Here is a 22,249-nt window from a genome sequence, read left to right as displayed (position 1 = left end):
GGAATGATTGGGTGATTGGTAATGATGATGCTTTTTTTCATAATATACTTGAGGAGATTTGTTATCGCTTAGTACTACATGTTTTGTTCTGTTTTGTGTTGTTTTTGGTTCATTGCACTGTTGTTGACTGAGATTGATTTAAGTTCGTTATTACGACTACCACTACTATGTGTTTTCGCCTTGACAAAGAAGAATCATAATAATATCGAAGGGCCAATATAATAATCCTCAATGGTAATTATGGATTCACAAGATTATTCTCTTTAAAGACCAGTAATATATGTATGTATGAAGACAAGTTTTCTTGTTATTGTTTCTATTTATTAACCCTATTCATATGGTATTTGTCCTTCCTATGCCGAGATGCAAGTGATTTTTCCCCAAACAAAAGTGATATATAGCCGAAATCGAGTCAAGAAAAATAGTAAAAGAGATAAAAAGGAAACCCCGTAATCCAGCTTCATCATCAAGTCATATCAACCAGAAAAAAAATCAAAATCGAAATCAAACCCCGAGATGTAGGCAGTCTACCACTCCAAAGGCTCAGACTTAACATCGCCCCTGTTGGTCTTGGGCACCGGCGCCGCCTGCACCATAGTAGCGCCACCACGGTTACCGCGCTTCAAGTAACCACTGCCATCCAACCAGGGGGTCTCGATGGTCCGCTTGTTCTCGAAGTTCTTGATCTTGGACTCCATCTGCAGAGTAAGGCCAATGTCATCGAGACCGTTGATCAAGCAGTGCTTGCGGAAGCCATCGACATCAAAGTCGGCGAGCTTATTACCGGCGGCGTCCTTGATCTGCTGGTTGACCAGGTCGACCTCGACTTCGCGACCGGCGTGGGCCTCAGCGGCGATCTTGGCCAGGACGGCCTCGTCGCTGATGACGACGGGCAGCATGCCGTTCTTGAAGGTGTTGTTGAAAAAGATATCGGCGAAGGAGGGGGCAATGATGCACTTGATGCCGAAGTCGAGGAGGGCCCAGGGGGCGTGTTCACGGGAACTACCGCAGCCGAAGTTGGGGCCGGTGACGACGAGGATCTTCGCGTTGCGGTAGATGCCTTGGTTCAGGATGAAAGAGGGGTCCTCGGCGCCGTCCTTGTAGCGGAGCTCGTAGAACAAGGCGCTGCCGAGACCGGTGCGCTTGATGGTCTTGAGGAATTGCTTGGGGATGATGGCGTCGGTGTCAACGTTGGAGCGGTCCATCGGGGCGGCGACACCCTTCAGGGTGGTAAACTTGGGGAGGCCGGCGGAGGAGGTGGCGGTGGCGGAAGAGTTGGTGTGGGGTTCGTTGTCGGCGGGGAGGTCCATGATGCGCTCGACTTCATCTTCGGTGGTGGGTTCTTCGTGCAACTGTTCTTGCACGTCGATCTTGGGCTGCACCTTGCCGAGGACGGGGCTGGAGGTGAGGTGCTCGCGCACGTCGGCCAGCTTGCCGACGATAGCGGCGGAGGCGGCCATGGCGGGGGACATCAGGTGAGTGCGACCTCCGTAACCTTGACGACCTTCGAAGTTACGGTTGGAGGTACTGGCGCAGCGTTCCTGAGGGGAGAGAATGTCGGGGTTCATGCCCAGGCACATGGAGCAACCAGCCTCACGCCATTCGAAGCCGGCGTCAGAGAAGATCTTGTCGAGGCCTTCGGACTCGGCTTGCTGCTTAACAAGACCGGAGCCGGGAACAACCATGGCACGCTTGATGTTGGAGGCGATCTTCTTGCCGCGAACAACCTTGGCGGCGGCGCGGAGATCCTCGATACGGGCGTTGGTGCAAGAACCAATGAAGACCTTGTCGACCGTGATGTCCTTCATGGGGGTGCCGGCGGTTAGGCCCATGTATTCAAGAGCGCGCTTGCAGGCGAGCTTGCGGTTCTCATCCTCGAAGTCATCGGGGCCGGGAACGACGCCGTTGATGGGGATGACATCCTGGGGGGAGGTACCCCAGGAGACGGTGGGAATGATGTCCTTGCCGTCGATGATGACGGTCTTGTCGTAGACGGCATCTTCGTCGGAGGCGAGGCTGGACCAGAAGTTGACGGCCCTGGTCCATTCGGGGCTGTCGACCTTGGGAGCGAGAGGACGGCCCTTCAGGTAGTCGAAGGTGATCTGATCGGGAGCGATCATACCGGCACGGGCACCAGCTTCGATGGACATGTTGCACATGGACATACGGGCCTCCATGCTCAGGCTGCGAATGACGGAACCACAGAACTCGATAACGGCACCGGTACCTCCGGCGGTACCAATGACACCGATGATGTGGAGAACAACATCCTTACTGGTGACGCCGGCGGGCAGCTCGCCATCGACCTGGATGCGCATGTTCTTGCTGCGACGGGTGATGAGGGTCTGAGTGGCGAGAACGTGCTCGACCTCACTGGTACCGATACCGAAGGCAAGGGCACCAAAGGCACCGTGTGTGGAGGTGTGACTGTCACCGCAGACGACGGTGGTACCGGGGAGGGTGAAACCCTGCTCAGGACCGATGATGTGGACAATACCCTGACGCTTGTCGCCCATGCCAAAGTATGTGAGACCGAAATCCTTGACGTTCTCTTCGAGGGTGCTGCATTGCAGACGGGAGTCGTTCTCTTTGATGAACTCATCAACGTTCTTGAAGTTTTTGCGGGAGGAGGTGGGGATGTTCTATCGTCGAGTTAGTTAGTGACTGACTCGTTCCTGATATAGGGTAAGAAAAAGAAATGAAAGACATACGTGGTCAACGGTCACCAGAGTGCAGTCCGGCCGGCGGACTTTACGACCAGCATTCTTGAGACCCTCAAAGGCCTGGGGGGATGTGACTTCGTGGACAAGGTGTCTGTCAATGTAGATCAGGAGAGTACCATCTTCCTGCTCGTTGACAATGTGGTGGTCCAAGACCTTGTCATACAAGGTCTTGGGTTTCCTGTCAGCGCCGGGCATGAGGGGCAATGTGTATGTAGGAGATCAACGGAAATATAGAATGTGGGGGATGAGAGTGTGCTTTCGGGGAGAAATGAGGAGAAGGGATAAAGCCCAAACACGGGGAAAGACAGAGGAAGATAGATAGGAAATATGAACAGCTGGACTGGGAGAAGCGAAGATGGTTTTAACTGGGGAAGACCCGCGATGTCGCAGCGCGGCTTGTCGAGGGGCAGCGCCGGTGTCGGTGGTCAGCACCCAATTGCTGGGTGGCGATTGGCTACGGCCGAAAATTCTGGGGACCGACACCGGCCGGAGTGGCGCTTAGACGCGGCAAATGACGCCTCCCTGACTAACCGGTCTGGATTGATTGGATTTGAAAGAGTATGAGTTGCATGTGCCGATTGACACTAGAAGCACCTAGTTCATCTTGAAATGCAACAACTGTCTATCTTTTCTGGATGTGTTATGGTCACCAGCACTGTACAAATTGCACGCATGCAGTCTGGCCGCATCCACTACTTGCTCCTTGTCCATGTCGGTCAGGATCACGAATAATCATACATCGGCACATCATTGACCGCCAATCTCCGGATAAAACCCGGAGTCCTTTGGAGTTCCGGTCTGATAATCTGTTTTGTCGGGAAAGAGGGATGATTAGCCCACTTGAAATGCTTAGCTTGCCCGGTTGGTACTGGAGGGAATGGCGCTAGTTTGTGATGTTGCCTAATTTGATCGACAAGACCACAGGTCATCACCTTTTTTGGCTGATTTCCTGGCGCTATAGTAGCTGAGCAGCGCTATGTCTCGCACGCCTTCCTTTGTCCACATGTCAATACTTCGTAGTCCTTGAGAGCCGCTTTTGATAAGCCCAACTAGTGGTTCCCACAAGGTATGTTTCTTAAAAGATGCGAACCAGCCGATCACATTTCACAGCTTTCGCCTGAGTCATACTGCTGGTAGAGCTATCCGTTATCGGAGCATGGTGCAGTTAGCCTCGAGAGCTAAATGATGAGTCAAAAGTAGAAGCTTCTGGGCTTGTAGATCGAAAACACGTTATAGTTTATACACTCCGTGCATTATTGTCAAATTATATTCGATCTTGCTGCCATTTGGATGTTCCCATGAAGACATTCCCTCGAAAGACAATGATGCGGCCGTTTGCTCTCATTCGAAAGTTGCAGTATTCTATTAGTGGCACTATAGTAGAAAAACAAACTTGATATGCCATGCCGTCGAACAGAGTTCAATGCATGATCTACCGATTGGCAGAGGCTTCCGTCGACGTGTCGACCCTCCTCTAGAAGGTTTCTGAATTCTTGGTGTTCCGCATCTCATCTTGGGTAACAAGGTTCTGGGATCTTTCGTTCTGAGTGACCCTATAAATCAGACAGTCATTATCAGCTCGATACTAATGGGGCACCTTTTGTATACAAGCAAGTCACCCGTCTCCCAAGTAGGTCATTATGGTAAGATTATTTAATAAGAGAATAGTAGTAGATTCTAAATCCTAAATGGAGTGCATGAAACAACTTCACCTTTAACCTTAAGGTTGACAAGCAGAACTCGTAGGGAGAAGGACGGAGGGCAATTTACAGCTCAGAAGAGAGCATTCTTTCATGCACGTGGGATGCTGGGTCTTGACAAGATCGCCTGTAGCAGCTCTGGAAGCAACTAGCATGTCTTGTCGGCTAAGAACATAGACATCTATGCTAAGTTTTTGTAAAGAGCCGTCAATATAGATCGAGCCCAAGGGTGCAGATGGAGAATGACTTGAACGGATGGCACAGGACAGGCGAAATCACCAACCGAGTATACATGTACAGTAGCCTACCAGGTAGGTAGCACTATTGATTGGCGCTTTTGCTGACTTGGATGGGGTACGGAGTAGACATACAACTGCAGTAGTAGAACAAGTCCTTATACTCCACTCATCACAGTGAGATGTTCGGGGTTTTAAGCGGACTAGATTCCCTTGTTTGCCGTTTATAGTCTCCGCTTCGTGGATATTCTCCCGCTCGTATTCAACTTGCAATTGATAGTACCATGATTTCGAAGCAGTTCAGTGTATGAGTACGAGGAAAGGAAATAGAGTCGTTAGCTAAAAACGTCTATTGGCTGGTCAGGTCTGGATATGAGAGAAGGATGTTTTGGACACGTTGAGCGCGCTGTATGCTTCCATTGGGTCCCAGAAAGGCATAAGCACAGAAATACTAGTCCTCCTATGGTTAGAAGAATCCCCTGGGAGTCTAGCTTTCTTTAACGCATGCATGAAAGCCAATCGGGCCGGACTACCCAAATTGCTGGTTAAGCTGAACTAGACAGTTAGTATAGTTTCTTTGTTGCTCAATTGAGTTGATTTTTGGTACAGTCATCGTGCCATTTGTAGAGTGAATAGTTGAGCAGAGCAAGGGGCTGTATTGGTGGTTTCCCCATGAAGATCCGCCGTTGCTGTTGGTGGCCGGGGTGGATTTCAGCGTGTAGTAAGTGGAGGTAAGCACAAGTATATGGCTTGGGTGTCTATAGAATGAAATACTAGTGGGTGTGTTGGTGGAGGATGTGGGGTGTGGAGGAGATGTGGGGCCTACTAAATGATAGCAATGGAGCCGTCCTCCGTTCATGTTCTTCAGCTCTATAGTAGTCTTTGTCATATTAAATGCTCCATACGTCGATGGCGCATTTGGGTTCAGGATCCTTAAGGCAGTGTTTAGCTCCAAGCTAGCTATGAAAAGCACTTGAAGGAGCTATTTTGGGGTCCTTCATGGCAATGTCGATTAGAATTATACAGTCCTTCGTTCATTCTACATAATAACTGGTTGTTTGCCCAGCCGGGTGGTGCTAAGAAAGAGAAAAACTGTTCTTACGGGTACATGCATTCTGTATGAACATCGCGATTACAATTAACACTTGATTGTATACCACACTCCCATTGCTATACGGAACTCCCGAGTGCCAGATTATCTTCTCGGAACACCAGCAGTGCGAGGCGGTGTCTCACAAACAGACCTGCAAGGCCGCAAAATGTCTGTACAGCCACCATACTCCACGCCAGTTGGTTCTCCTTCATCGGCCCAGCCCATACGAGCCACAGGTTGAGGATGGTGAGGTTTGTCGACTCGATAATCTGGCCCTGTTCGTTCTTAGTGACGCGCACCAGCCGTAATGTGTGCAGCAGGTTTAGAGCAGTAGCCACCAGTGGCGATGGCGGGACGGTCCATTCAGTCACCGATGCATCCAACAGTCCGGTGACTGAATTAAATTTGGGCAATCGATGGCGCGGGCAAGGAATCAAGTTAAAGAGTTGTGGCGTTGAATATAGGAAGTTGAAGATCTGCGGGATGAAGAGAAGCAGGAGCGTCTTGCTGAAGTGACCCAAGATGCCAACGACGGCAAACACCATACCCGCAAAGTAACAATATGTATCTCCCACAAAAACTTTAGATGGGTACCAGTTATGGCACAAAAGGGCCACGGACACTCCAACAAAAGGCAACAAGAAGTATAGAGAGAACAGATGGGAGTCCGTTGCCGGATGCGGGTATGGTGTAATGGGTGCAAGATATAGAACATCGTTTGCTATCAGCAGAACCGCTATCACCAGAGACTGGGCCACTTCAACTCCGTTAATTCCTGCCAGCATGTTGATAGAGTTGGGGCAGAAGATGGCCACGGCCGCCATGTAGGCATAGTACAACCAGCCGAGGTCGATAGTGGAGCCCAGATAGGGCTGCAGCGGCACTGGCACGACGACTTGCGTAACCCCAAAGTCCACAAAGTATACTATAAGCATTGGAATAGCGCCAAAGGCGGGAATGAGGACTTTGTGTCTCCATCGGATATCAAGTAGGTCGTCGCCAATTCCGAGAATGACAATACACTGCAGTGAAAGAAGACCGGAGAGATAGGATGCAAGCTGTGAAATTCCGCTGTCAGTAAGCTAGCGCTGATCAGAGCACTCGAAGTGACAGACCTTCCCATGAGGAAATCGGTGTAGCATCCGGCCAGTCTCAACATGTTCTACCTCAATTACCACATCTCGGTTGCCTCCACCTGAGGTGGCAGCCACTATATCCTTGTAAAAGGCAAAGGGAATGAAGAATATCAGAGCAAGGAGATAGACAATAGCACAAACAGCTCCCATTGTTTCCGGTCTAATTACAAGCCCATTAGCATTGCCATGAGGTCAAGTATGCAACGAAAAACTATCATACAGCAAAATGAAGAAACATGGGTTATCCATACATTTCGGGTCTTCTGGGTTTCGCCATATCTCGCCCTTTCAGGCCCGCCTTCAAGAACACTGGTACAAGCCATCGAATCATACTAAATGTGACCGCGAAAGCAATACCGCTAAACGCAAGCGAAGCTACCAAGGGCGCGCCATCGCCTTGGAAGGTATTCAAAAGGATGCCGACGCAGGCTCCCACCAAGGCGAAGAGCCGCCAGGTCTCTTGGCGAGAAAGAGAGTTCGAATTTGCTGCTGCCATCGCGCAAATGGTTCAATGTGAGCCTATCTCCAAGACCTCATGCTAAGTAGAATTTCACTTCCATACGGACGCGTAATCTCTCTGGCGCTGGAGAAAGGCAAGGTGGCATCAAGAAGCAAGTGGAGAAATTGGGGAAGGAGCTCCATTCTGCCGGTATAATGTTGACCGCCCTTTTCCCAATAGGCGGTGAAGGACAGCTCCGACCGGCATCGGGCGTGGCTGCCTTACCTAAGCTGCCTGAAGCTATCGCATCCCGGCGCTTTCATATGCACGCCTTGCTTGGATTCTATAGGCGATTGCAAGGCCGGATCTACATAGATCAGGGGAAGGCTTTACCCCCCACCTCTAAGATTTCTGCACCTGATCTTTGACGCGTCTTTGAATGTTTGCTCCCTGAAATTGGTGGCTAAAGGCTGGTTTTTGTGCACTCTGATTGATTGATTTGATCGTCTCGTCTCTGATTGGGGATACCGCACACGCCCACCATGGCTGGATTCGCCGACTTCGACGCCGGTCATCGAGATCTGGTTTCGGTCACTAAATTCAATTTCTATGGCAATCGAATTGTCACAGCCTCAACTGATCACCGCATGAAGGTCTGGGACCAGAAAGACGGTGAATGGCAGCTCGTAGATACTTGGCGTGCTCATGACGCGGAGATCCGTGATGTAAGCACTCCCACAGCAGGGGCCCCTGGTTCCTTGGTATCTGGTCTGGTATTGTTGTGTTTTAACTGTTACTCAGGCGACCTGGAATGGCCCTTTCACGGGCCAGCACATTGGCAGTGTGGGTGAAGACATGAAATGCAAGATATGGCAGGAGGATGTTACGCAACCCCCCAATTCAGGCCGGCGTTTCAGGTCCATCTTTCGCATGACTGCCCCTCAGCGCCACCCATTTGTATCAATCGATTTTCGCAACATTGATCTGGAATCCTGGATGGCCGTTATTACTCGCGATGGCTACCTGATGATCATGGAGCCTGTAAGCCCCGATACTCTTGCGGACTGGCAGCCGTTAGATCAATTTAGAGTCTGCACTGCACCCCAGCGAGGAGAAGAAACAAGCTTCAAAGTGCAGTTTCACCATGATCCTTCGGACATTACACATTCCGTATTGCCCTCGTCAGATCGCAAAAGTCTATCGCTGGTGGTGGCCGCCATGGACAGCGTTAAGATCTATCGCACTGATGCAAGTCGACGCTTTTACCACGCCATCGAATTGACGGGACATGGCGGTCTTGTGAGAGACATCTCTTGGGCCAATGGGTCAGTGAGGGGATATGACCTCATTGCTAGTGGCTGCAAGGATGGCTTCATCCGGGTCTTTGAGGTGTATACCACGGCCTCCGGCTCCGGGTCACAGACTTCCAATGGCAACCACGCACATTCTTCATCGCAGTCATCATCAATTCGTGCGACCACCCAGTCAGGTATCGGCTCTGCCCTTGCAAGCCGTGCTCCTGTGTCGATGTCTAGTCGGGCTGCACCCGCAGATTCTCAGTTCAAGCATTCATTCAAGGAAATTGCTTGCATTGACAGCAAACATTTAGACGTGTGGCAGGTTGGCTTCTCATACGCTGGTTAGTGGCGGACCCCTTTAACAATGAAATATCGTGACTGCCTTCAGTTCTAATTAGTCTCTACACAGGTGACTGCCTCATATCCTCGGGCGATGATGGTATTGTACGATTTTGGAAGAAGTCCCTGTCTGGAGAATGGCTCGAGTACGCTGAAACCGATATGGCTTGTCAATAGAGACGAAGTCACTGTGCTGCTGCATTGCTGGAACTCCCGGTTTCAACCTAGCCTTAGCCTCTTCCCACTGCGTCTACGCACTGCAGGAGCCATACACCCTGACTCTTTCCCGATACGTGACAGGGTTTCCTTTGCTGCTCGTTTGGATGTTCTTTGTTGTCTCTTTCTGTTCGGACTGGCGTTTGTTGCGGTCTAGCTATGGGAAGATTAGATCTCGGCTTGTTCACCTTGCAGTCATTCTTGCTCTGTTTGGCATACAATGATACCCATCGATTTCTATGTGTCGTATAGCGTCGCAGCGCCTATCTGGTGTAAGATGACTCCTTGCTGCACGTGCAGGAGCTTCCCCAGCCAACCTTCCCATTCCTTGTGGTTTGTCGAAAGAGGAAGGAGGCACCCTTTGCTCCAATTCTCGGCAACCACGCCTGCAGCCTCGTCTTCTCAGAAGAAACACCAGGACATTCGTAGGCCTCTTCGACATCCTCTGTTTCTCCTCCTCTATCCCTAACCACGTATCATGGCTCTTATTCCCACCTTCGGAACCGGCCTCTTCATTGGGGCCGGCCAAGCTCTGGCTGCCGGTGGTCCTGCATCATTACTTGGTTCATATGTAATGGTATTCTTTTTATCTTACTGCTTGACAACAGCCATTGCAGAGATTGCAGCCCATCGACCTGCGCTCAACGGTACCATGGTGGCTCACAGCTATGAATATGGCTCCAACCATCTAGGGTTTTCTCTAGGCTACCTCAGGTGGTACTCCTTGGCAATGATGGTCCCCTTCGAAATCACCACTGCCATGGTCAATCTCAGTTTGTGGACACCTGAGCCCAGCATGGCGATCCGAATTGCAATGGTCGCAGTCCTGATCCTTCTATTTAATATGCTCCCCCAGCGGGCTTTCCAACGAACAGAGACTGTTTTCACGGGATTAAAGATCGTCACTACTGCGGGGCTGACAATTTGCTCGCTATTCCTAGCAATCCGAGGTATCCCAGGAACACCGATACGAGGATTTCGTTACTGGCACGAACCTGGACCGATGAACGAGTATCTCATTCCCGGCGGTGGAGGGCGTTTCCTTGGCTTCCTACAATGCTTTCTATATAGCGTGATCTCTTTCACCCTGACACCAGAAATTACTGTTCAGAGGGCTGAGCGTTCCAACACGGAAGGAGGTCCTAGCATCTTAAGCATGGCCCGAACGGACAGTGGCTATCTCTTTGCCCTCTACATTCTCAGCACGTTCATGATGACCTTCGTTAGTCCATTTGATGAGCCTCGATTGACCAACTATGGCACGGGCGCTGGCTCATCGCCCTTCGTGGTGGGCTTTATACGCGCGGGCATCCCCGCGTTACGCATTCTGGTGACCGTGTTGATATTCCTTTCGTCGGTCGCCTCTGGACGCTCTTTCCTCTACATATCTTCTCGCACACTCTACACCTTGGCCGAATCTGGACATGCTCCAGCAATGCTCACTAGATGCAACCGGTATCAAGTGCCCTATGTGGCCATACTGACATCTGCGCTGTTCTCATTGTTTGCTTTCCTGTCGCTGGCAGAGTCCAGCTCGGCCCTTTTCAATTCACTCATGTACTTTATCACTACGTCGGGCTCCATCTCATGGCTTTGCTCGAGTATCATCTACCTTCGGTTCCGGAGGAAGACCGAGGAACAGGGCTTTATTCGGGTCCACCAGTCCCGCATCCAGCCCTATGGTGTATATGTTGGGATCCTAGGCTGCACCTTGCTGCCCATTGCCAATGCTCTCGTTCTTGCGTTTCCCCCGCCATCGTCCGAGGATCTCCCGGTCCAGTCCTGGTCACAATTGAGGATGAGAAACGCTATTCCTGTGTACCTTGGGATCTTATCGTTCCTCTCGCTCTATTTCGGTCACCAAGCGAGAACTGCCATTCTACAACGGAAGCTCAAGTCGGAGGATGGGACGACCAGTCGTCGAAGCTGGTGGAGAATGTTTGGGCCGGAGCGCGATGGACCTTCATCTAGTGCCCCGGTCTCGAGTCCCCCAGGACCTTGAGAGAGGCTACTCTTATACCTATCTCGTACTCTCATTTCTCGCCTGCAGCAATTGTCCGGGTTGGCTGTCGCGATTCCTTACCCTTCCCAGCTCAATTTGTATTGATAGTGCACGGAGAGCCAGCCGCCTCTGCCATTATTGTTTGTGCGGTCCTGAGATTCTTATTCCTAGATAAATGATGCTTAATTCAAGATTATGTCTCGGTCATTCAATACCACGGTGGACAACAATTTCCATCTAAAGCCTTCTCCTTAAGTGCCAACTATAGGAGATTGGCGTAGTTGCTGGTAATGGCATGTAGTAGTAGGCAATGAAGACGTGGATTAGTAGCAAAAGGGAAATATGTAGGTTGCAATTACAGGCATCAAAGTCTGGCGAGCACCATCCCTGGGTACTACTATGAGACTTTGGCAGGCGTAGAGATAGTCCGTTTCATTTCTAACGAAGATGGATCGATACATGGAAAAGGGAAAGACTTACTATGGCCTTACTATACATCCATACAGTTAGGCCCTGTTCGGGGGGGGGGGGCGGTTCGCCACGCACGGGAACCGGCGTGTCAGCCCCTAACGTATTTTTCACGCACTAGTACTTGCAGTAGTAGCGCCCAAGTAATACTGCGTCTACTGAGAGGAGAACATATCAGAGAGCGAGCAGAGTAATTGGGCTTGAGATTCAACCACCAAATGTTCAATAATCAGTATACGTTAGCATGAGAAATAGTAAGTCCACAATATACTCTAACCATCAAGAGACTGTATGTCCAAACGAGTTGGGCAGGGAAGGGAGTGTGGACGGCGATGGGATGATTTGATGATGCTTCGGGTGTCGTTTTGCCATCATCATCACCGCTTTAGGTCAGCCTTCCGACTAGTAACTTAAGTTAAGTAACAACAGCAAGTTGTCGCAGCAGCCAACACGACCTGCTCGCTATTAATTTAGGCCACGGCTCCCCCCCTCTGTCTCTCTCCCACTTTTGCGTGAAAACTCCCCTTTTATCCTTCCTATGAAAGAGCAAGGCCGAGATCATGTTATCTGAGCACGCCCGTCATCATACTATTATTTCGTCCTTATGACCCCGATCTGCCCCGTCCGTCAATTATTGTTCTTCCTTCCCTGGCAGTTCTCAGTCCCTCGTCCGCTGCCTCTCGACCCCCTCAGCTCCCTCCCTCCCTCCCTCTTTCCCTCTCCCTCCAGCGTAATGCTCAATACCTGAATACCACCCATCTTTCCCCCCCACTGGACGGGTAAAATGGGGTAATTTTTTCATGAGGCTAGCAAGCCATGGAGGATCCCCAACTAACTAACCAGCATCTTTCGGGTTGTCAATTTTGATTTTGGATTCGGATTTCAATTTTCCTTTCCAAGATCATCAGTCCTGCTCACAGACCATTTCCTCCTCTTTTTGTTCCCCTTCCAGCCCTCTCTCCCCTTTTCCCATTAACCTGCCGGAACAACCCTTCACGGAGGACGATACCTCATAAATCTCTGGGGGACCCCGGTGACTCTGTCACATACCTCTCTCTCATTACTTTCTCCTCATCTCTCCCCCCAACCCACCAGATCCTCCCGGGTATGATATCCTCGGATATTGCATCCCCCCCAGGGCTTGTGACGGTGACTTGGGCTTGCTCTCATTCCACCATTTGACTTGACGACTTCTCCATTCATCTGGAACTACAGATCCTTCACCGGACACTTTAATTCGGCGTGGCTTTACTGTGAAGCATGCAGACGCTCGTCGGTGTTGCCGCCTGGAGTCAGGTACAATAAGCGACCAAAGATAACCAGTTGATTTTTGCTCATCACTTGACATTGCTCTGATGCTAACTAAATCACCCGTGACTAACATTATCTTTTTTCTTTGCTTTACTTTGCTTCTTTCTTTTCTTTTCTATATTTATCGGGATGTCACCAGTCTGTTTCTTGACTTCGTCTGCATCGTTTCCTGACCGCTAGGACGGCTAGACAACGCATGCATGCGTTGTAAGGCGGCTTCACTGACCTACGACAGGCGAGACTTTGGCCCGAAAGTGCTGCTAAAAGATCCACAGCCAAGTGAAGTCTGCTTTTTCCCTCCCCTTGATTTTGTTTCCGTCTGTCCTTTCTTTTTTTTCTTTTTTTCTTCTTTTTCGTCTTCCACTCCATCCTTCGCAATGCTGGCACTGGGTAAGGGTATTGGGGGCTTGAAACTCCATTTGCCTCTCGGGGATGTCTGGGATGTGCCTGGACGGAGAGTGACTCTGCCTCTCCTTCTGATGACAGTCAGACTGGTATTTCCACCCGCTATGCCCGAATTGGGATTTGGCATGATGTCTACCCTGATTGGGGGCTGAGAGGCACTGCTCCTGCCGGAACCAGACAAGTGGGATTCCCCACCCGAGGTTCCCCCCCAGGCAGCAGTTCCAGTGCTGCCTGAGCCCTCAGGTGTTCGCCATGGGTGCCAGAGTTTCCAGGCTATTCCAGGGTTGTTGCCAGGTAAGAAAAGAGGATAGGACTAGCTGAGGTCGGCCAGGAGTGCCTCAGGACTGTTTGTGGTTCCCTCTTCCCCCCCCCTTCTTGAAGCTCAGCCTGGGTTTGGCGTGGGTTCGTTTCCGGCCGGCCTCGCAATCTTGCCTTTTTCCCTTTGGTTCCCCATGGTCCCCCCCCCCTCCCTTTCGTCCCCTCGAGCTTCCAATTCGTTCCTCGACCGGCCTGTCCGTCGTCGGTTCTGTCCCTTTCGCTCTTCCACGATTTCCCCCCTCATTCTTCAATTCTGCCGTGTGGATTATTAACCTTCCCCAACGGGGGCTACAAGGGTGAAACCACCCCCCAAAAAAGAACAAGATAAAAAAGAAAAGGGACAAAAATTATAGGCAAGGGCAGTTAAGGTGCAAACCACGTCGAAGCTGTTCCCTAAGCGCACTCACCATCCCAGACATCGGCTCCCCCAGAACCTGGACGGGTGGGAGAAAAAATTCCACGCCATTCCCTTTTCACTCTGGGTCTTGGACGCGCCGCTTGAATGGCCCATCCGTGGCTTTAGCCTCTCGCTCGCTCTCGCTCTCTCTCTCTCTCTCTTACGCTCTCCCTCCCTCTGATCCTCGCTTCCTCTCTTCTGCTCTCCTTTCTCCCTCTCTCGCTTGCTTGCCCTCGCCTCTTCCCGATTCACCTTCTCGTGTCTCGACTCTAATCCTCCCTCGCCCACCTTTCCGTCATCTCATTCACCTGTTCCCTCCCGACCTTGTCTTCCTCATCTCGTCTTTGTCCCCCTACTGCTGACCATCCTTCCGAGCGTCATCCTCCTTGATCTCTCCACCTTCTCTACTCTCTTCCTCTCCTTACAGCCTATCCGTTCCTCCATGCGATTCGTGGTCCGTCCGCCTACTTACAATCATCGGCTACCGATCCTCGACTTCTTACTTGCTCACGGTCGCACGCGCCACCGAGGAAGACGACTTCACTGAGGCTTCGCTCAACTTGTCCCTTTTCGAACCTGGTGTCCCTATACAATCTTTCGCAGTAATACGATCCTTTCATCGCTGAGCAACCTCTATCGGCCTTCCTACCCTCGCGGGCTCGTTCCTTTCCGGTTCATTCATCGATAAAGAGGGTGGCACATTGTGGACTTCATCACCTGGCTTCATCGTCTTTCCAAGGTCGAACCATCCCTTCTGTCACTCTGGACTGTCGTGAGAGTCTAGGTCAGGCGACGACTATCAGTGAGCAACAGTTGATATGCGTGCTGGGTTTTGACAGGTTCCCGTAATACCGTTCGTCCCTTCGAACCCTCAACAGCGCATTTTTCTCTGTTCAGCTTAAGAGGGGGTATTCTGTCGGATTATGACAGATACCTCCCCAGTCGCCATCACGCATCCAACCACGGAGCCCCCTGCGGTCACCGCCCCTCTGAACTCGCCCATCGTAAACGGCGCTGTTTCTGACTCGGTCGCCCCTGACGAAGAAGAGCCGTATACCATCAAGTGCATCTGCGCTTTCGAGGATGACGATGGTAATACGGTCTTCTGCGAAGGGTGCGAAACCTGGCAGCATATCGAATGCTACTATCATGGCCGAGATGTGCCGGAAGTCCATAACTGCGTGGAGTGCGAGCCGCGTTCCCTTGATGGCCGGCGCGCTACGGAACGGCAGAGGCGTCTCAGAGAACAGAACGACGGCGGTGACCGGAAAGCGAAACGGTCCGGTGCGAAGAGTCATAAGAAGAAGGTCAAGGAGCACGGTGGTGATCAGGTAAATGGCTTCCATCACCGGTCGGAATCGAGCGCCCGGGATCAGCCCCTTGCAAAGAAAGTCAAAACCAATCATCGTTCCTCGGGGTCGGTAAGCTCCGTGTCTAATGCACCCAACCTACCCTCTGATGCGCGCAAGCGGGCAGCACCCTCCATGAGCCCGACCAAGGCATCAGGGCCTTCCATTCCTTTGTATTCGCACGAGTTCCTTCATCTTTACGATCAGGGGAAAGACTATGCCAACATAGACAGCAACCTGTTTGTGAATCTGCATCTTGCGGCGGACTTTGCTGCCTGGGTCACGGAGCCGGAAGCTGTTACCCGCATCACGAATGGGCGCTCCCCAAAAGAAATTTTCACGTGGTCTGGTGCAACACTTGACAGATCACGCTGGCCGACATTGTCTACTGAAACGATCACGGACTCGAGCATTGAGGTGGAAGGCCAACATCCAACCTGGAAAATCCTCAAGACTCGCGATCGTGTCGGCAAAGATGAAATTGTCGGTGAGATCACGGGCAAGCTTGGTTTCTTACGGGACTATTGTCTTGACCCCAGTAATCGATGGCAAGAGCTCCGTCATCCTGAGCCCTTTGTCTTTTTCCACCCTCAGCTCCCAATCTACATTGATAGTCGACATGAGGGAAGCGTGCTCCGCTACGTGCGGCGCTCCTGCCGGCCGAATGTTACCATGAAAACCTATATCACGAATCAGGTAGAGTACCACTTCTGCTTTGTTGCAAAGGAAGACATCGCTGCGGACTCGGAAATCACGGCCATGTGGTACCTAGATCCTCAACTCTTTGAGTCTACCAATGGTATAGTCAAGCAGGAGGCCAGTGACAGCACGCACGATGCGCCTGCCATCTGCATCAGTAATGTCCTCGCCCACTTTGGTGGATGCGCCTGCGTCCCGCCCGCGAACTGTTTGCTGTCCAGCGTTGATCGACGACGTCACCCCAAGTTGATGGATGCGCATGCGAAACAGCCGAGTGCTAAGCGAAAAAAGACAAAGCCCAAGGCAAATATCTCTCCGCCTGCAACCACAAGTCGGGCGGGTAGTGAGACCACTAAGAACCTTGATGAAGATGATCAGGCCGATAGCCGTTCTGCATCGGGCTCCATCCGAGGTCAAACTCGCAGTCGGGATCTCACCCCTACTTTACAGACTCCTACGGAAGCGTTCTTGCTTGGGGAATCGGAACTTTCGGCTCGAGACAAGCGTAAGATCGCTGCAGCAGAGAAGAAATTCCAACAACTGGAGCAGGACCAAGCATCACACAGAAAGAAGAAACGGGCTAGTGGTCAATCTAGCCATGCTCCCCGGGAACGCCAGTCATATTCTCCTCCCTCGGGCGGACCTGTGGGCTCGCTTCCTGGAATGCGTCATGGCTCACCGCGCAAAACATCCGGCAGTCACAGTACACCTGGACGGTCTCCTCTGGGGCGTTCACAATACGTGGACTCCGCTATACAGACCGAGCCGGATGCTAGCGATGGTGTGGTTTCGCCTTCCCTGCCTTCCCCTCGTCGACCTTGTTTCGTGCCCTTGACTCAACGTTTGCTGAAAAGATGCTATTCTGATCGCATCAAGCTTGAGCAAAGCAGCCCGTCTCCTGTTACTCCTCGAACTTCTCTTCTCGAGCATTCTGATTCTTCACCGACTTCCACGAGCCCGAATGAGGCAGCGCCGTTAACAGCCACAACCCCCAGCATATCCGCCGACAACCAGGACACAGAGATGAGGGATGTTGATTCGCCGGTAGAGACCTCGCCATCCCATTCCGTTACACATCTCGACGCATCTCCCCTATCAGGAAGGGGATCGGTCAAGCCGCCCTTACCGCCCCCTTGGCCATCAACTGCAGCGCACAACGCTCGGATACCTAGTAATATTGTGCATAAACAGCGCAACACTGATCTCCGGGTTCCTCTGCCCCCCGCAACGCTACCCCCGCCCCCTGCGGCCACCAGCCCAGGGTCCACAGCCCCATCGGTGTTGTCTTCACCTTCAACTGATGTGACTTCGCAACCCCACATTCCCACCACGCCGGTTTCTGGCGTGGCGGGCCCTAGTCCAGTGAAAAAGAAACTCAGTTTGGGTGACTATCTCATTCGCCGGGGCACCATGACCACGCCTACGTCTGAGAAGACTCAAGCTCAGGCTACCGCAATGCTACCGCCCACACCACCTGTACCGCCTCCAACCAGCCGTGATGGAGCTGCTGCTGGGCAGAACTCTTCCGCGGCGGCCAAGGCGACCGGCGACGAAGTGCCGAAGCCAGAACGGGGGCCCCAGGATGTCAGCATGAAGGATATTCCCGGAGCTACGCAGACTTCACACATACCCTCAGCGACGTGACGATCTGATGCTATCTCATGTGGATAACTCCCCTGGAAGTCGGGTTTACACGATATAATATGCGTTGATTACTTTCTTTGTGGAACAATTTCTGCGAATTTGTTCTTTACTTCATTCCCCTTTTCTTTCTTTTGCTTCGACTTGTACACGATGGGAATTGACAGGCGTTCAGCCGGCGGAGCGGTTTTGATTTGACCGGCGTATTCGGCGTGTTGGAAATGGAGCGGGTTCAAGGAAATACTCCGGATGAGTTATGGGCATGGGAAATGGTTTTCAGGAGGACCTTTACGGGTCATGATGTGAGCGCCTGCTTCACGATTGTCATTATTACTGTCAGACTTTTTTCTTTTCCCTTTTTTATTTCCGTTCTCCTCTTCTATTACTAGGATATTTTGTGACATGACTCCCCAAGCGCCGAACATTCGGGCTCTGCGGAGTGGATCATGACGAATGAAATTCTTCTTGAATGTTAATCGGTGGCACTGATTTCGTAGCTGAAGGCCTCTATATAGCGCTGAAGGCTGTCAAGGTAGGGCATGCATCGAAGGTACACGTTGCTGGGCCGAAGCCTAGTTATATTGGTGACGTCAGGAACAGTCCCATCGTGCTCTGTATAAGCTTTGGATGGCTTTCGAGGAAACCGGGATATGGAGATGAAAGAAAAAGGAGAGCCCAAGAATGGGCTCGGGAGGGTTAAGTGCTCCGGATATGCAGGGACCTTTTCTTCCAATCCGATCGGGCTCTCCATCTTTAAGAGAAAGCAACGCATGATCAACCATTTCCATTCAATTCTTTTCCCATCAAAACAAGACTTGAAGCGACAGCTCTTTCATCATAGCTCTGGCTCGATACGTGGGCCGGGACGCGGATAAAGTATTACCAGGGAGGCGCGCCTTGGGCCTCGAGACTTTTCCCGCCTGCGCCACCCACCGCAGCGTTGAGTCTATTGTCTAGCCCTTGTTTACTCGGTATGCCAGGGTCGACATAGCTGCAGGAGCCGTGTTCAGCGATGTCTCGGCCGTCCCTGGACCAGTGGTTGATGAGACTTGTGGTGCCACTGCCACGCCTCCATCACACTGAATATGAATCACAATGTGCCGTGTGGGAGAAAATTCTCGTCATTATTGGCTCCGTTGTTTCATGGTGATATGGTAGAGAGGAATAGCTATAAGCCGCTCCAATGGACTGATCCTCAGCATCAAGAGTATGCTACCTTGCTTATCTTGCAATGGATTTGAGGTACGGCTGAGTATTTGTCCGTCGAAGATGATGACAATAACACGTTCTCGTTAATTATTAGTACAAGAAATGACTTGAGCAAGGCTGAGAGATACCGGTTATCATGCTGACTCGGGATACCGGACAGTAGTACTTATGGACATCTTGCATAGTACTAATGATCAGTCTGGAATGGGTGTCCAGACAAGCTCATCTAGACGCTATCCGGGCTCCACCGGCCCACTGCGAATGACGAGGCCGGCTCGTTGGTTGCCTGATATCATTCCCATCGGATGACATCAAGGACAAGGTTGACTGTCGGCTTTCGGGTTTGCCGAGACAGGCAGGCAAATACTATTCCATCACAACGATGAAAGAAGTATATAGTCTCGTGCTGGTGCCCTAGATGGCTCGTGGTTGATTCAAACAATTTCTAAAATCACTACTATTCCTTCCATACAAAGCATTCCTTTCTTCTTGCCGATCTATATTTAGCATTTCATATACATCATGGTCGTTAACATTACCGCTGAAGATCCTCAACCTACCATCCACAGCCACATCAATGGCACTACGGAAGAGATCTTGGATCGGCTCTGTGTCACCGAGCTCCTGAAGGGATGGCCGGTATACCGAGATGCTTCTGAATGGGCTCACTACCGAAACTGTTTCGCCGAACAGGCTTACATCTTTACCAGTGAGTTCTCATCGTTGTCTTTTTGTCTCTTTACATATCTTAAGCCTCTCATCAAAAACATCTCACTAATATGATTCACTCAATCTGCAGCATGGAGCGGCGGCATGCCCATCGACGAATTCATCGAAGTCTCCAAGAAGGGCCGTCGAAACGGCGACCATATTATGCACCGCGAAAACGGCACGCTCGTCGAGCTGAACTCCGAGACCGGCCGTGCCGTCGGAAAAATGAAGGCCACCATCACGCAGCGCTTCTCTTTTGATGGCATTGAGTTTGATGTTGAATGTGACTGCCGCTTCATCATGTGGTGTCAGAAGGATCCAGCCGGGTGGAAGGTCCATTACAAGCGCTTGTTCTATGAGAAGGATAAGATCATGCCCGTGGATGGCAAGCATGTGCCCGATTTCTCGGAAGAGGAGCTTAAGCCGTATCCGTATGGATATAGGTACCTGGGTGCTTCTCAGGCGAGATTGGGACATAAGATTAAGTTGGATTTGCCGACGATGGAGGATAATGATAAGTTCCGGGGGATGTATGAGGCTATGGAGAAATGGTTGAGGGGGGAGGATATTAAGGAGACTTTGGGGATTCCTGTGTAAATTTGATGGAATGATGGAAGATCAATTGTATATAGTCATTTGGTATGAGGATAATAATCATGATGATCGTTACGATTATGAAGACTAGTTATGATTCGTTCATGCTGAGGCTTGAGGGGTTGCGGGGTAGTCATCCACTTACTCAGACATCATCCTTCTATCTTCTCTTTGTTTTTCTTATCAGTTTTATGCGAATTATCGACTCTCAGACATGGCGTCTCATGAACTGACCGAATTAAGGTCTGAACATCCATTATCTTCTCATCCGTCCATTGAAGAGTCCAACAGCTCCCCCCGTCATGAACTTGAGCAAGTCCCACTGCCACCGGTGGACCAGGGCAAAGGTGCCTGGTTGATACTCGCCTCGTGCTGTTTGATTCAGTTGCCGGTCTGGGGTGCGCATTAATTTACCCAACTGTAGCTACATGACTGCTCATTCGGGACACCAGGGTTCTCTCTCGTTGCCGGTATCTTCCAAGAATATTTTGAGACGCATAATGACCTCGAGGGAGGTAAAGGAGGTTTGGCAATCATGGGGACCACGGCAACGGTGATCTTGCCTGTTGTTATCATTATGTTCACCTCGATATGGCTGACACGTTTCTCTTCATACAGGGAATCCTCTATCTTCTGTCGCCTGTGACGTTTACGCTCTTGACCCGCTACCCGCATCTGCCAAAGTCCTGTGCGTTTGTCGGACTAGCCCTCAGTGTCGGGGGCTCTCTGCTGTCTTCTTTCGCCACAACTGTCTGGCAGATGATTGTGACGCAGGGCGTGATCTGTGGCCTTGGAAATGGCCTTGTCTTCAGTCCTACTACACTCTATCTAGATCAGTGGTTTGTTCGCCGCAAAGGTCTCGCATATGGAATCATGTGGGCTGGTAAGAGCATCTGCGGCGTAGCTCTGCCCTTCGTGACGAGTGCCTGTCTTGACCGGTTTGGAGCGAAGACGACTCTAAGGGCTTGGACGGTAGTCACGGTCAGTCGTCTGCTTATCCCACAATTCTATTCAAAACTGACTAGGTATTGTAGCTACTCACGCTTGCTGTGACCCTTCCTTTCATCAGGCCACGGATCCCTCCAGCCCCATCTACCACTCCGCAGCCTCTGAATCTCGCTTTCTTGAAATTAGCGACGTTTTGGATGCTCCAGCTCGGGAACATCATCCAGAGCTTCGGCTACTTCTTGCCCAGCACGTATTTACCGTCGTACACAACAACCGCAGCTGGCCTTTCAGACACCACGGGGACTCTCCTAGTAGCACTATTCAACGCCACATCTGTTGTAGGTGGAATAGTCTTGGGATCTCTTTGTGATCGCTTCGCCGTCAGCAATATCATGTTACTCTCCTCCGTAGGCTCTGGAATGTCTGTCCTGTTGTTCTGGGGCCTGTCAACTTCATCCCCATCTGCAAGCTTCCCACAGGCCGCCATCGCCCTCTTGGTTCTCTTCTCCATCACGTACGGGTTCTTTGCTGGGGGTTTCAGTTCCACTTGGTCAGGTGTGCTCACCCAAGTCAAGCGCGAGGTTCCCTCGCTGGAGACCGGATTAGTGTTCGGGCTATTAGCCGGTGGAAGAGGCATTGGCAGCGTCATTAGTGGCCCATTGAGCTCAGCTCTTATGCAGCGGGGCTCCATCACCGGGCAAGAAAACGGAGAGATCGGGTATACCACCGACTACGGGGCATTGATTCTATTCACTGGCGTGACAGCTATTTTTGGAGGATGGAGCTGGATGTGGCATCACCGACAACTCTGCTTGTGTAAATAACTCCATTCACGAAATAATAGCAATGACCCAAATCATGAAAGAAATTCCTATTCAGAAGAGGTTGGATTAAGTTCCGCGCAAATAAACATGTACAGGGCGGACGAGATCACGTGCACTCCGCAGTTCCTGCGCATCTCGAAAGCTACGAGTAACACCTCCCCCAACTTCATCCATTGCTCAACTTCCAGCACAC

At 51.1% G+C, this 22,249-nt stretch overlaps 8 protein-coding genes across 8 annotated transcripts; 6 read left to right on the top strand and 2 right to left on the bottom strand.

Moving 5' to 3' along the window:
• Positions 1–287: 287 nt before the first annotated feature.
• On the bottom strand, positions 288–3,081 carry luA (3-isopropylmalate dehydratase LEU1). The gene is made up of 2 exons (XM_025705519.1): positions 2,712–3,081; positions 288–2,642 (listed from the first exon to the last, which is right to left on the bottom strand). The coding sequence occupies exons 1-2, from the start codon at positions 2,916–2,918 to the stop codon at positions 528–530; spliced, it is 2,322 nt and encodes a 773-aa protein (XP_025568396.1). The 5' UTR covers positions 2,919–3,081; the 3' UTR covers positions 288–527.
• A 2,654-nt stretch (positions 3,082–5,735) lies between these two features.
• On the bottom strand, positions 5,736–7,474 carry BO88DRAFT_355079 (UDP-N-acetylglucosamine--dolichyl-phosphate N-acetylglucosaminephosphotransferase). The gene is made up of 3 exons (XM_025703693.1): positions 7,140–7,474; positions 6,868–7,048; positions 5,736–6,810 (listed from the first exon to the last, which is right to left on the bottom strand). Exons 1-3 carry the CDS (start codon positions 7,382–7,384, stop codon positions 5,830–5,832), a joined length of 1,407 nt encoding a protein of 468 aa, XP_025568395.1. The 5' UTR covers positions 7,385–7,474; the 3' UTR covers positions 5,736–5,829.
• Positions 7,475–7,664: 190 nt separating this feature from the next.
• Positions 7,665–9,427, top strand: BO88DRAFT_400266 (putative nuclear pore protein (SEH1)). Its single transcript, XM_025705518.1, has 3 exons — positions 7,665–8,052; positions 8,129–8,966; positions 9,035–9,427. The coding sequence occupies exons 1-3, from the start codon at positions 7,870–7,872 to the stop codon at positions 9,139–9,141; spliced, it is 1,128 nt and encodes a 375-aa protein (XP_025568394.1). The 5' UTR covers positions 7,665–7,869; the 3' UTR covers positions 9,142–9,427.
• Positions 9,428–9,658: 231 nt separating this feature from the next.
• Positions 9,659–11,182, top strand: BO88DRAFT_328896 (putative proline permease; the record flags this gene model as incomplete). Its single annotated transcript, XM_025702581.1, has 1 exon — positions 9,659–11,182. The coding sequence occupies one exon, from the start codon at positions 9,659–9,661 to the stop codon at positions 11,180–11,182; it is 1,524 nt and encodes a 507-aa protein (XP_025568393.1).
• Positions 11,183–14,852: 3,670 nt separating this feature from the next.
• Positions 14,853–17,882, top strand: BO88DRAFT_17103 (putative PHD finger and SET domain protein). The gene has a single exon (XM_025701663.1). The coding sequence runs from the start codon at positions 15,005–15,007 to the stop codon at positions 17,771–17,773; it is 2,769 nt and encodes a 922-aa protein (XP_025568392.1). The 5' UTR covers positions 14,853–15,004; the 3' UTR covers positions 17,774–17,882.
• On the top strand, positions 17,883–18,201 carry BO88DRAFT_17090 (uncharacterized protein). Its single transcript, XM_025701659.1, has one exon. The coding sequence runs from the start codon at positions 17,992–17,994 to the stop codon at positions 18,157–18,159; it is 168 nt and encodes a 55-aa protein (XP_025568391.1). The 5' UTR covers positions 17,883–17,991; the 3' UTR covers positions 18,160–18,201.
• A 1,158-nt stretch (positions 18,202–19,359) lies between these two features.
• On the top strand, positions 19,360–20,401 carry BO88DRAFT_431131 (nuclear transport factor 2 family protein). Its single transcript, XM_025709285.1, has 2 exons — positions 19,360–19,688; positions 19,779–20,401. The coding sequence occupies exons 1-2, from the start codon at positions 19,502–19,504 to the stop codon at positions 20,285–20,287; spliced, it is 696 nt and encodes a 231-aa protein (XP_025568390.1). The 5' UTR covers positions 19,360–19,501; the 3' UTR covers positions 20,288–20,401.
• Positions 20,402–20,498: 97 nt separating this feature from the next.
• Positions 20,499–22,056, top strand: BO88DRAFT_440024 (putative MFS monocarboxylate transporter; the record flags this gene model as incomplete). The annotated part of the gene is made up of 4 exons (XM_025709755.1): positions 20,499–20,682; positions 20,737–20,837; positions 20,903–21,265; positions 21,319–22,056. The coding sequence occupies 4 exons, from the start codon at positions 20,499–20,501 to the stop codon at positions 22,054–22,056; spliced, it is 1,386 nt and encodes a 461-aa protein (XP_025568389.1).
• Positions 22,057–22,249: the final 193 nt, after the last annotated feature.

This window comes from Aspergillus vadensis (genome assembly GCF_003184925.1).
Source record: "Aspergillus vadensis CBS 113365 unplaced genomic scaffold BO88scaffold_1, whole genome shotgun sequence".
Taxonomy (NCBI): domain Eukaryota; kingdom Fungi; phylum Ascomycota; class Eurotiomycetes; order Eurotiales; family Aspergillaceae; genus Aspergillus; species Aspergillus vadensis.
The sequence above is the reverse complement of the archived record's forward strand: the minus strand, read 5'-3'. Positions and strand labels throughout refer to the sequence as shown.

Bases quoted from the DNA above. Each gene is read 5' to 3' on its own strand.
- BO88DRAFT_400266 (XM_025705518.1), top strand. From the start codon at position 7,870: ATGGCTGGATTCGCCGACTTCGACGCCGGTCATCGAGATCTGGTTTCG. The intron at 8,053-8,128 runs GTAAGCACTCCC...ACTGTTACTCAG, and splicing joins ATGACGCGGAGATCCGTGAT to GCGACCTGGAATGGCCCTTT. The intron at 8,967-9,034 runs GTTAGTGGCGGA...GTCTCTACACAG, and splicing joins GGTTGGCTTCTCATACGCTG to GTGACTGCCTCATATCCTCG.
- BO88DRAFT_355079 (XM_025703693.1), bottom strand. From the start codon at position 7,384: ATGGCAGCAGCAAATTCGAACTCTCTTTCTCGCCAAGAGACCTGGCGG. The intron at 7,049-7,139 runs GTATGGATAACC...GCTTGTAATTAG, and splicing joins AAACCCAGAAGACCCGAAAT to ACCGGAAACAATGGGAGCTG. The intron at 6,811-6,867 runs GTCTGTCACTTC...GGAATTTCACAG, and splicing joins ACCGATTTCCTCATGGGAAG to CTTGCATCCTATCTCTCCGG.
- BO88DRAFT_431131 (XM_025709285.1), top strand. From the start codon at position 19,502: ATGGTCGTTAACATTACCGCTGAAGATCCTCAACCTACCATCCACAGC. The intron at 19,689-19,778 runs GTGAGTTCTCAT...CTCAATCTGCAG, and splicing joins ACAGGCTTACATCTTTACCA to CATGGAGCGGCGGCATGCCC.
- BO88DRAFT_17103 (XM_025701663.1), top strand. From the start codon at position 15,005: ATGACAGATACCTCCCCAGTCGCCATCACGCATCCAACCACGGAGCCC.
- luA (XM_025705519.1), bottom strand. From the start codon at position 2,918: ATGCCCGGCGCTGACAGGAAACCCAAGACCTTGTATGACAAGGTCTTG. The intron at 2,643-2,711 runs GTATGTCTTTCA...ACTCGACGATAG, and splicing joins CTCTGGTGACCGTTGACCAC to AACATCCCCACCTCCTCCCG.
- BO88DRAFT_17090 (XM_025701659.1), top strand. From the start codon at position 17,992: ATGGAGCGGGTTCAAGGAAATACTCCGGATGAGTTATGGGCATGGGAA.